Source organism: Acomys russatus, chromosome 8, assembly GCF_903995435.1.
Source record: "Acomys russatus chromosome 8, mAcoRus1.1, whole genome shotgun sequence".
Classification (NCBI taxonomy): domain Eukaryota; kingdom Metazoa; phylum Chordata; class Mammalia; order Rodentia; family Muridae; genus Acomys; species Acomys russatus.
The window spans coordinates 40,799,910-40,811,898 of NC_067144.1; the positions used below are offsets into that span (position 1 = coordinate 40,799,910).

At 38.0% G+C, this 11,989-nt stretch overlaps 1 protein-coding gene across 1 annotated transcript in view; it reads left to right on the top strand.

Annotated features, from left to right (window-relative positions):
* Positions 1-11,494, top strand: part of Gabrr3 (gamma-aminobutyric acid type A receptor subunit rho3) — a 43,909-nt gene extending 32,415 nt beyond the window's left edge. The window contains exons 8-9 of the mRNA XM_051150462.1: positions 6,159-6,355; positions 11,195-11,494. Of these exons, the coding sequence (XP_051006419.1) occupies positions 6,159-6,355; positions 11,195-11,494 (497 nt within the window). The remainder of the gene's footprint in view (positions 1-6,158; positions 6,356-11,194) is intronic.
* Positions 11,495-11,989: the final 495 nt, after the last annotated feature.

Sequence of the window (11,989 nt, forward strand, 5' to 3'; positions counted from 1 at the left end):
TATAAAAGGCACAGTCTGCAAGCATTTCAGACTTGAATATCTTCAAGGAAAAATATCATCTGAATGAGTAATTAAATTATTTTGACTGTGCCTTCATATCAGAACATCTGTGCCTCGACCCCATACTACAGGAGCAATGATAGATGCAAACGAGAGCCTGAGGGCACACGCCAGCCCTCAAGAGAGACTAATAGAGGCCTTCAGTCTAGAAGCACATCAGCGTGACTTCTAATCAGATCCCTCAAACAGCCTGCTCTGCACCTCTATGGTGAGAGTGGCAGCGATAAGAGCTGGTAGGCCAAAGTGAAGTATGAATGCAGAAATGCTATGCTCAAGCCTCTTTGAAATTCTGCCCTCCTGTATCTGTGCTTATCCCAGAGAGACGGGGAAACGTGGCTTATTTGTATAAATTAGCATCCAAATCAGAGCAGCCCCTCTCCCATTTGTACTGCCACAACCTGCCGCTTTCCCAGAACACCACTTTTGCTTTCTAGTACCCTCAAGCCCTGCCTTTGTTTTCTTGCCTTCCTAAATGCATCGCTGCTTAGTTCCAAGAAGGCACAGTGTAGTATTTCAAAACATGATTATAATGGGTATTGATCCAATTGGGTAATTAACATTTCCTCCTCATCATTACTTTGTGTTTGGTGCCTTTGAGCTCTTACTAATCGATAAGTGTATTTTAAGCTGTTATAAACTACAGTTGCCATAGTGACAGAGAATCCACTCTGTTTGAGACTGTGAGACTAGCTTCTGTCCATCCCCACCTCCTGTTACCCGTTCCACCCTCTTATCATTAGCATTATGCCTTCTGCTAAGTTTTAAAATAACATCCCTCTGTTCTGACTTACTTTATCTAACACAGCGTCTTCCAGTTCCATCCACTTGCTGCGAACGATAAGCTACCACTTTTATGACTTAATAGTATTTCATTCTGTATATGGGAAATTTTCATCTATGTATCTATTTTTTCACTTTCATAGCATTTGTTAATTATACAAATTAATGGGCTTCATTGTGACATTTTTACCGCGTATGCAGTATGTTTTGATCATCTTTAGTACCCAGTGATCATATCCTACTCCCCTCCCATTATTTCCCTTCCTTTGCCTCTCAATCCCCTTCTTTTATGGATTATCTCTATTGTTTTCCATTTTCCTTTAATTGTTATTGTTACATGTACACACACACACATACACACAAATACATAAATGCACTGTTGAGTACATTTAGTGTTGCTCATATATTTGGGGGGCTGATACTTGACACTGGATAACCTGTTAGCAAGCCCATCCCTGTGAAAGACTCATCCTCCCTCAGCATTTTTTCATGTAAGGGTGAGGCCTCCTGAGACTCCCCCATCCATGCTGGCAACCAGTGCTGTCATTGTTCTTTTTTAGGTAGCCAACCAAATTGTTCAGGCTTTGTGGACATAGATTCCCTGCCCTATATAGAACCCTATAGCAACAGGCATCTTTATATAGCTACAAGTTTCCCTTATACCTACAGATAAATATAGCTCTCATCCATGTGTCTATTAATAAGCACTTAGGCTGAGCATTGCAAATCTTAGTTATTTTGAAAAATGTAACTATTAACATGAGTGTGCAAATAGCTCGCTGCTATGTTGATATTGTTTCTTTCTGACAAATATCCAGAAATGGAGTAGCTGGATCATATAATAAATTTATTTTTAGTATCTTAATAAATTTGTTAATGCATATGTATGTTTGTGTGTGTGTGTGTGTGTGTGTGTGTGTGTGTGTGTTGGCCATTTTAATTGGGGTATAATGATCACTCAATGTAGTTGAACTTGCATTTCCAATGTGTACAAAGAATTGGAGCATCTTATTTTTTTTTTCACAACTTGTTGGAAAAAATGAATTTCTTCTTTAGAAAAGTATATACTCATATCCCTTCTGCATTAATAATTGGATTGTTTATTTTGTTTCTAAGTATTTAATGTACACTATGTACTTTGGGTATAATTCCTTTGTCAAACTAATAGATCACTTAGTAGAAACATTTTCTCATTATGTAGGTGGTCTGGTCACTGTGTTTGTTTCTTTTGCTGTGCAGAACTTCTTAGTTTGAGGTAGCCACTTTTGTCTAGTTTTGCTTTTATTTCCTGTGCCTCAAGAATGTCATCCAAAAATTCATCACCTGTACCAGTGTTTTGAACTGTTTTCCTACATTTTCTTCTACCAGTTCAGAGTCTCAAGTGTTATATTCAGACAAGTGATCCTACCAACTTCTTTAATCTGTTGCAATAATTTCTCTCTGACACTAGTGAGAAATCTGATCTTATTAAATACCCCAGGAAGTGTTAGTTTCTAAAAAGTTAGTTACAGTCTGAATCTGAGAGTGCCTGCTAGATGAAAGCCCACTGGTCTGTTTTATATTATGAATGGCCCTTTCACCCACAGGCTTAGTTACTTGAAAAGCATTAGCTTACAGAGTAACCTTCAGATCTCCCAAAGATCACTGCAATTTATTATATAACATCAGAAACACTGATTGATATCACCATTAATTTCTCATAAAAATTGGGAAGGAGGAGGCTCAGAAGGACGTGTGTAGGTTTGGCAGCATCCTAGGGTGGGCTTGAAAGTGCTAGCCACATGGTTAACTATCAATAGCATTGTTCTTTCACTTGATATGATAAAGGGAGTACCCCAGGTTTAAGAAAATCAGTGCTGAGTACTCCATTGATAATTGGTTTGCCTTATAGGAAGAGGTTGAGAACTTGCTATAAATGTGAAAGTCCTGTGCTTATCAGCAGTACCACGTATAATAAATAAAGTAAATAGACCAGGTAAATGTCTAGTTCTGCTCTTGACTCCCATAACTGAGGGTTTTCCTCAAAATAGCCTTTGTTCTTTGGTTTGTAAAAACACTGTATAAACTTTATATTCCATCATATAAAATGATTTAAATGCGTGCACACATGCAAGAGAAATTCATGTAACCACCACAGGCATTACCAGTCTCTAATGACATCACTGGACTCTGGTAGGCCTATGAATAGAAATTGCTGCTTCTGGCAAGTGAGTGATGCTGTGATAGCTAGTCCATATCTTTCCCTTCTATGCTTCATATTGTTACTCTGCCTCTGCCTATAGGGAAAATGTTCTTATAGGAAAAATGCCTTTTTACATGAAGACAGATGACAGTCACCTCCTCCCTCAGGAAAACTACATATAGCCCATCTACTGAAGGGCTGAACCAAGTCAAAAGTCCCTACAGGTGATGTCTGTGTGCCTACTGCCATCACCATGGTTAATGAACTGCTGCTCCACCACACCTGGCCAAAGATGGCCAATGAAATGCAGACATAAAGACTTCTCCCCAGACTGCCCTTAACTCACCCACGTGTGCACTTAAAAGTTAATATGGTGAAACTGTGAGGGCCCAGGGGAGCTGAGTCAAGCAGCCTGACTAAGTATTTTCTCATAACATCTTTCTAACTATGCATACTGATAACCGTAGGTGGGATGTAATTTTCTAATGCAATGTATGACCTTTCCTTGACTAAATGGTCAGTTCATGTGATTCAAAACCCCTTTATTGGGATGTTCACTTTAATGGATCTGCAAGGAATATCATTTGTCAAGATTAATGTATTTTCAAGGGATGGCTCAAGACATAATAAGTACGTTTAATGTGTCTCTAATAGTCCCAATTTCTACCTCTATTGCTCTAAGAATTTATGTCAGTTATCATATCATTAACTCCCCCATCCAACAATTCCTCCTCCCCATTCTATCATTAATCCTATCATTATTATTAGTGCTGATTTTATGCAATGAAAATCTGGACTGTTAGTTATTAAAATAAATAATAAATGGTAAATTAGTTGGACTAAACATCCTTTTAAAGAAAATGATTGATAGTTGAGTCCTCCCTGGTAAATATAGATATTGTGGTTCATTTGTATCAATCCAAATAGTCAGTTATTCCAATGTGCACTCATTACTCATAAACACTTGTAACTTGTCTAAACCATTATTTTACCCACTAATAGTCCAAACTACCATCTATTGAAAACCATCAAAGTTCTATGCTCCATGTCCTATAAAATGAAAAGAAGACATTAAAAATGTTTAACTACTAATGGAAGTTACTGTACAGGAATATGAGCTCAGGATTTCCTCAGTTCCCTAAAGGATGGATTAAGACTTCTGGGGCTGGAGAGATGGCTCAGTGGTTAAGAGCACTGCCTGCTCTTCCAAAGGACCCGGGTTCAATTCCCAGCAACCATATGGCAGCTCACCCCTGTCTGTAACTCCAAGATCTGACATTCTCACACCAACACACATAAATTAAAATTAAATAAAAAATATTAAAAAAAAAAAAAGACTTCTGGCCCACTGAAAGTACAAAGTACCCTCTTTGTGCCTTTTGATATATCCCCACAGAACTTTGTAGCATCTTGCCTCAGAGATCTACCATATATGGAAACTGGTTTATAATCTTGTAAACAAAGGAAATGTCCTTCCAGTTCTAAAATGAGAGGCAGTAGATGTGCTATAAAAATCACAGGTTTAACAGGGACAGGGAGAAATCTGAATCCTGTTCCTGACAAAATGTGGGCCAATGATTCAGCTATTCTCAGCAGATATTTTCTTTTTTTAACCTGTGGCCAACACTTACCAAAGTGCATGGTAGGTAAATATTTTACTGAAGCACACCACTTTTAAGCTATATTCTTGGTTTCAGCTTTATGTATTACATTAATAAAAGTTCACATTTCCATGTTTATGTAACAAGTAAGCGTGTTTTGAAGTCAATAGCATGGAAACAGCATATAGCTGTTTACAGACTATTTTTTGTTGTTTTTACTTATTTATTTGTTTGTTTGCTTACTGTTACTATTGTTGTCTAGCGACCTGATATTGAATGAGACAGTCCCTTTGCTTAATGCTAACAGCTAGAGTAGAGTTTAGAAGTTCAAATGAGTGTCAAGTTGAGCTGCTGGATTCTTTTGCCATGGCAGCTGTTGAGCTACCATGCAGAATTGTGCTTTCCTATACAAAATGAAACTGCATTTGAAATTGAGTGGCTCTGTAGAGTTTCCATTGTGTTTAACTTAGGGCTCCCTTGGAGGAGCACCTCACACAATCCTGTAGAAAGAATAGAAGGCTCTTGGTGAAAATATCTCACAGGTAAGAATAAATCACAGTGCTCCTCCTGATGTTGGAGACTCCCCTCAATTCATAAATGCACTAAGGACTTCATTTGTACGTCCCTGGTGTGAAGTTAACAAATAAAACCACTCCAGCCAGTATGCATTTCAAATTTTTACAATACTATACCTTCTCTCCAGACAGTAATGTAGCAATATTCTTCTGAGAATTTAGGGTAGAAATCCAATTGCTCCCATAGCTAGTGTTTTACTAACATCTGAGTCACTTCTTCCTCCATTGTCTCCCAGAGACAATTCTTCACCTGGAATTCTCATGCAAGAGAACAAAGGGGAAAAAAAGGCAGAAGCAAAACAAAGGGAAGGAGGAAGCTTCTAGATTACAGAAAAGGGGAGGAAGAGAAATGAGGGATAATGACTGGCATTTACCAGTTGCTCAGAAACATCCTCCAACAGCAGCACACATACACTCTGGGTTTCAGTTGAAGAGTAGTTTTATTTTGGGGGGTCCAATGAGAATAATGATGGTGCCTTTTTAGCATTCTTGACAAAATAAAAATGTGGGGAATAGTAGCCTTCAATAGTATGTAAGATCAACCAAGAAAAAAATGAAGTCCCTTTGCAGCATGAAAGAGTAAATGGTCATTAAATAATTTAGAGCATTTATTGAAAATGACTTTGTCATTTCTTTTCCAAGAATAATTCCTTAAGTTGGGCACATTTGTACCTTTCTGGCATGATCAGAAGTTGCTCATTGGAAAACAGGCTCCAAAACATGCGGGGCTTGGGATGTTCAGATGAAAGGAGGATGTTAGTGTTAGATGTGGTCAACAGCAGGATACAGAAGTGGAAAAAAAAACCAGTGAGAACCCTTAGATGACCAAAGCTAGTATGCAGAGGTTCGTTCCAGCTCTGGGACACCAGACTGATTTTGTTCTCAAGAGAAACGCCTTGATGATCCAGGCACTGAATGGCTGTGTCGCTGAATTTGTTGTTCCTTCTTCTTGAACTGCAGGAATCACCACGGTGCTCACCATGTCCACAATCGTCACTGGCGTGAGTGCGTCCATGCCCCAGGTGTCCTATGTCAAGGCTGTGGATGTGTACATGTGGGTCAGTTCCCTCTTTGTGTTTCTGTCAGTCATTGAGTATGCGGCGGTGAATTACCTCACTACAGTGGAAGAGTGGAAGCAACTCGACGGGAGAGGAAAGGTACAGCTTCGCCTTGAGTGCCAATGCCTTTCAGAATGTAGTTGGCTTGGGTTTCCCCTCCCCCCTGTTGCTGTGAAAAAATACCCTGACAAAATCAACTTCCAGAAAAAAGAGTTTATTTTGGTTCACTTTTTAAGGGCACCATCTGTTATAGTGGGGTAAGTCAAGGCAGCAAGAGCTTGAAGCGGCTGGTCATATTACATCTACCACCAGGAAGGAGGGAACCAATAATACCAGCTGCTGCCCTTTGCTTACACAGTGTAGGATCCTAGCCAGGGAATGGTGCCACCCACAGTGGGAGAGGCTTCCTACCTCAAACAATGAGATTTAGATAACTACCTACTGCCAGGACCAGAGGCCTGCCTGGCAAGTGATTCTATATTCTGTCAAAATGAATGACAATGAGAAGTAAAAATCCCAGGCACAAAGATTAATTTGAGAAGGGGAAAGTGGACAAGATTGTGAAAAATATAAGCTTGAATCTCTGCTCCATGCTGGTTGTCTTCCTCAGCATCCTTGTTCACTTTCATGGGGACCTTTTTTGCATGATGAATTCTCAGTGTGGATTGGTCCCCTGACTCTGCCCCATTAAGGAGAGGAGGGACTGTTGTACAAAGACCTTACCCATTCCAGTTGGCAATGATGATGGTGATGATAGCTGGAATGCACGAAGTGGTCATTTTGTGTTGGCATGATGCCAACACCCAAAATATTTTATGTGAGTTGATTTTCATAGTAGCCCTAAGAGGTCACTCTCTCCTCCTCATTATTTCACAGAGGTAAAGTAAGCACAGCCAATGCCACAGAGCTAAAGGGCTAGGGAGTAGATTTTTTGAGTCTTGGACTTTAAAGGATCTGCTCTCTAGCAACCAGTAATATTTTTTCTTCTTGTCACTTAAGAGGGTTAGGACAAAAGAAGGGGTTCTATTTCCCCATAATGTCTTGGCAATGGGGTATCTTTTTCACTCTAAATGTGATCATGGCGTGTTTTTTCGACATTGCTTATTAAAATGTATCTGTTGCTTTTCACTGCTTTATTTCACAAACAATTTGAGCACCAGTCTCCTCTTCTTACAAAAACTTATGTAAGATACTGCAACTCTGAATTCTGTTAAGATTCACCCATTTGTTTGTTAAACTAGATTCAACAAACAATCTCTGTGTGTGCACAAACACATAATTTTAATGAAATATGTTCACACTGGCTTGAGAGATAGTTTTAAATGTTCTTTTTAAAAATATATTTTATTAATTTATTCATATTATATGTCAATTGTTATCCATCCCTTGAATCTTCCCATTCCTCCCTCCCTCCCATTTTCCCCTTACTCCCCTCCCCTATGACTGTGACTGAGGGGGACCTCCTCCCCCTGTTCTTAATGTGTGCATATGAATGTTTTGCCTGCGTGTTTTTTAATGTACCACATGTATGTAGTGTCCACATAGGCCAGAAGAGGGCGCTCAATCCATTGGAAATGGAGTTAGAGACTCCATTGCCATCTACCCTATGGGTACTGGAAACAGAACCTAGATCCTCTGCAGGAGCAGTAAGTGGTTTTAACTGCTGAGTTATCTCTCCAGCCCCAAGGGTTGCAGATTGTCACATGAGCATTTGTGTATACTCAGAGCATTATTCGTCATTTTAATTTTTCTAACGAGAGGATTTCTTTTTACCTTATCATCATCATCATCCACTGAACCGTCGTATCAGGTGCCCTGTTTAAGTTATGCAGAAACAATCTTCTCTGCTTTATAAATAGAGAAACAGGATTTGTAAATCTTGTTTATCCTCTCAGAAAACAAGTTTCTTCATTTCCTTGGTGTATTAGTATATTTTATTAAATTCCACCTTGTTAATTATTTCTCCCCTTCTACTGTTTCTTAATTTTACTCTTCTTGATTTTCAACGCTTTAAGGTACATCGTTGAGTTAGTTCTATTGAATATTTTTATTATTTATTTGTTTATTTATTTATTTCAGCACTTAGGGACATAAATGTTACTCAGGAATAGCTTCTCTGCGTCCAATAGATTTGGGTATATTGTATTCATTTTCATTTGATTTTAGAATTTTTAAATGGTTCTATATTAATTTCTTCAGTGACCTGTTCACAGTCTGTGTGTAATCTCTCCGAATGTGAGAGGGTTTTTTTTTTATGTTGATATTTAACTTCATTTCATCGTGGTAAGATAGAATGCAAGATATTTAAAATTTTCAATAAGCCAAGACTTACTGTGATGGTTCTTCTTGGTTGTCAACTTGACTACATATGGAATTAACTAAAACCCAAGCAGCTGAGTACACTGCGAGGCAGGGATTTTTTTATTTATTATTATTAAATAATTTGAAGGGGGAAGACCCACTTTTAATCTGGAACTTTTGAGGTGAGAAGATCCATATTTGATGTGGGCCACACCTACTGGTAGCAGCCCATATAAAAGACATGGAAGAACAAAATGTTCGCATTTTGCCTGCTTGCTCTCACACTCAGTGTCAAGTCCATTCCTTCACAGGCATTTGAATCCACTTCTTTGGGGTTCTAATGTATGCTAAGACCATCTGAGACATCCAGCCCCATGATTTGAACAACTACTGGATTCTTGGACCTTCTGTTGGTAGATAGAATATATCTAGAGAGATAGAAAGATAGATAGATAGATAGATAGATAGATAGATAGATAGATAGATAGATAATGATATACATTCTGCTGCTTTATAGACTCCTAACTACACACTTGCTTTACGTCATGACATGTTGTCTATTCTTGGTGTTTAGGTAGAACATTCTGTAGATATATGTAGAATACATTTGATTTGCTGTTTCTTTTCACTCCAATGTTTCTCTGTAGTTTTTTATTTTTTGTTTTGTTCCAGTGGTCTGTCTATGGGTGATAGCATGTATAGAAATTTCTCACTATTGATGTAAGGATTAATCTGAGGCTCTCTAACAAGTGGTACTTATTTTGTGACGTTTGATATGCCTGTGGTTCGTGTGAATCTGTTTAGAATTAGAATGTGCTGTTCATGGATTGTTCTCTTACTGGGGATGATGTGATTTTATCACTTCTCACTAGTTTTGAAGTCTTCCACCATCATGACCACCTCTACCACCACCACCATCCCCACTGTACAAACATCAATATCACTACCATCACACACACACACGTACACACACACACACGTACACACACACACACACACCTCTCAGCCAACCACTGAAGACCAGGAGTAGAGAAAAAAATCACAGATAACAATTTTTTAAAATCTCCTTGGTGTTGGACTAAGCCCAGAATGGAAAAGGAGGGTAATTCCAGATGCCAGAACTCAGTCTATAACAGTCAGTTCTGTGTCTAGATAAAGTGTGCCTTAGTTCTGTGATTATCTGTGGTCTGAAGAGAAAATCTGAACCATTTCTAAGTCTGTATCCATCACACAGCTCACCTATAAATCTGTAGAAAAAGTAGCTTTTGGTAAGTTGTAGACTATGAGCTTTTTATCAGTTACAGGAGTAATTCTAGATTGTCAATATAGAGAAAGAAAATAACACTCCTGTTTTATGTATCAACATGCTGTTAACATTTATTAAGAAAAAAAGGAGACACCAGGTGAGGTAGGGAAACTACAGTAGCTTTTATAGACTTAAATTTATGGTTGAATATTATTGCCTGTCTGGGGCTAAATATCTTATCTTCGTTAGATATTTTGCCCATATTCAATTTATTATAGAATGTTTCTGCTATTAAAACAAAAAGGGGATTATAATTCAAAAGTGTGGATCTCCACTGGTTAGTTAACTGACTGTACAGAATAGTCTATAGGTCTTTTGTGTTCAGTAAAATATTATAGTTTTAAATTGCTAGGAACCAAATACACATCTTGATAGATTTTACTCTGCAGCTTCCAATTTGAATTCTGATTAATTTCATCTAGAATAGTCTCTCCACATTTGTCCATTTTTCAACTTCCCTAAAGATAGAGAAGAATTTTATTTTCTACAAAAGCAATTACTAACAGCTGGTCAATGGTAGTGAGCACCACTATCTCCCAGAGTAAAACTCAAAAGAAAAAACAAAAAAAAACACCTGTATAGATTCAATCAGGAACTATTGCTAGAAATCATTAATAATTTACTTCTTCAGAAAAAGAAGTCAAGTTCACTGTGGTTAGTCTGGCTTCATTAACATTACTTAGAAGTGGTTTTAGGAAAATAAAATGGGAAGGCATGGCTAATTTCATTTTAAAATAGCAAATAAAATCCTTTCAATAACTCTTCCCTGACTCAAGTGTAAGTAGAAAGTTACTGTTATTCTGGTTTGAGACCAGAAACTAAAACAAAAGACATAGATCCATGCGTGGCTATGTTCTCTCCAAAGAGGAAAGATAAGTTGGCAAGCAAATCTGAGGAGCCTGTATTGATGATGTGATAAATCATATGCCCTCTCAAGTCATAACGTCATGGAACACTGTTCGTGTTACTCAGAACAAAGAGAAGTGCAAGCATCTGGGGCAACTGTGTATCAGCTCAGGACTATATTAGAAATTACTGACACTATGCTTGTGTAACATTTAATCATGTGATGCCTACATATCTCATAGAATTAAATAGAAACCTCCTTGTTAAATCGGGATCTGCCAAAACAATCTTTTCCAATTATTATTAAAATGATTTTTTAGTCAGATGCCAAAAGCAAAACTAGAATTCTGTTCTTTATAACAAACAAGACAAGCTTAACATTTATGGGAACTATTCATATCTGGCTGACATTTTTCTATAGTTCTCATTTATAAAATCGTATGTATGACTTCCTAAAGCAGTCTTTTTTTTTTTTTTTTTGATAGATTTCTGAAATGTACAATATTGATGCAGTTCAAGCGATGGCTTTCGATGGCTGCTACCATGACAGTGAGACTGACGTGGACCAGACTTCCTTCTTTCTACACTCAGAAGAGGACTCCATGAGAGCAAAGTTCACCGGAAGCCCCTGCACAGATTCATCTCAGATAAAGAGAAAATCCCTGGGAGGAAACGTTGGTAGAATCATCCTGGAAAACAACCATGCCATTGATACCTACTCTAGAATTCTATTTCCCATCGTATATATAATATTTAATTTGTTTTACTGGGGTATATACGTATGAAGAGGACTTTTTGCTGCCTTTGGAGCGCTAAGGACTTGGCACATGCTAGAGCAGTGTTCCACCTTCCCCAGCCTGAAGAGGAATCTTTAATGTAAACTTCTACTGGAATCAGAGGGCGTTGTTTACTCCTGGATATGAATTGGACACTTAAATGGGCATAGAATAAGTCATGTCTCTTGGCCTAAAGAAGATGTAAAAGCTGACTGATTTACATTTAGTGGAATTTTCAGAGTCTTAGGGAAATTTGACTTTATAAATAAGCATCTCGGGCATATGTATGATGAGGGAAATGTTCCCGTCAGGAATAAAATTGTTTGTAACTATTTCATCTTGACAATCTCTTACTGTGAAAAATGATCTTTCATAAACTAGGGGATAAAATTTCACTATGCTTCACTATTCAAGGGTAACCGATTTCTTAGTATCTGCCAAGTGACAGATGGCATTGTCCTAAGGGAGACCTTCCGTCTTCAAGCGGTCCCGTCTACACACAAC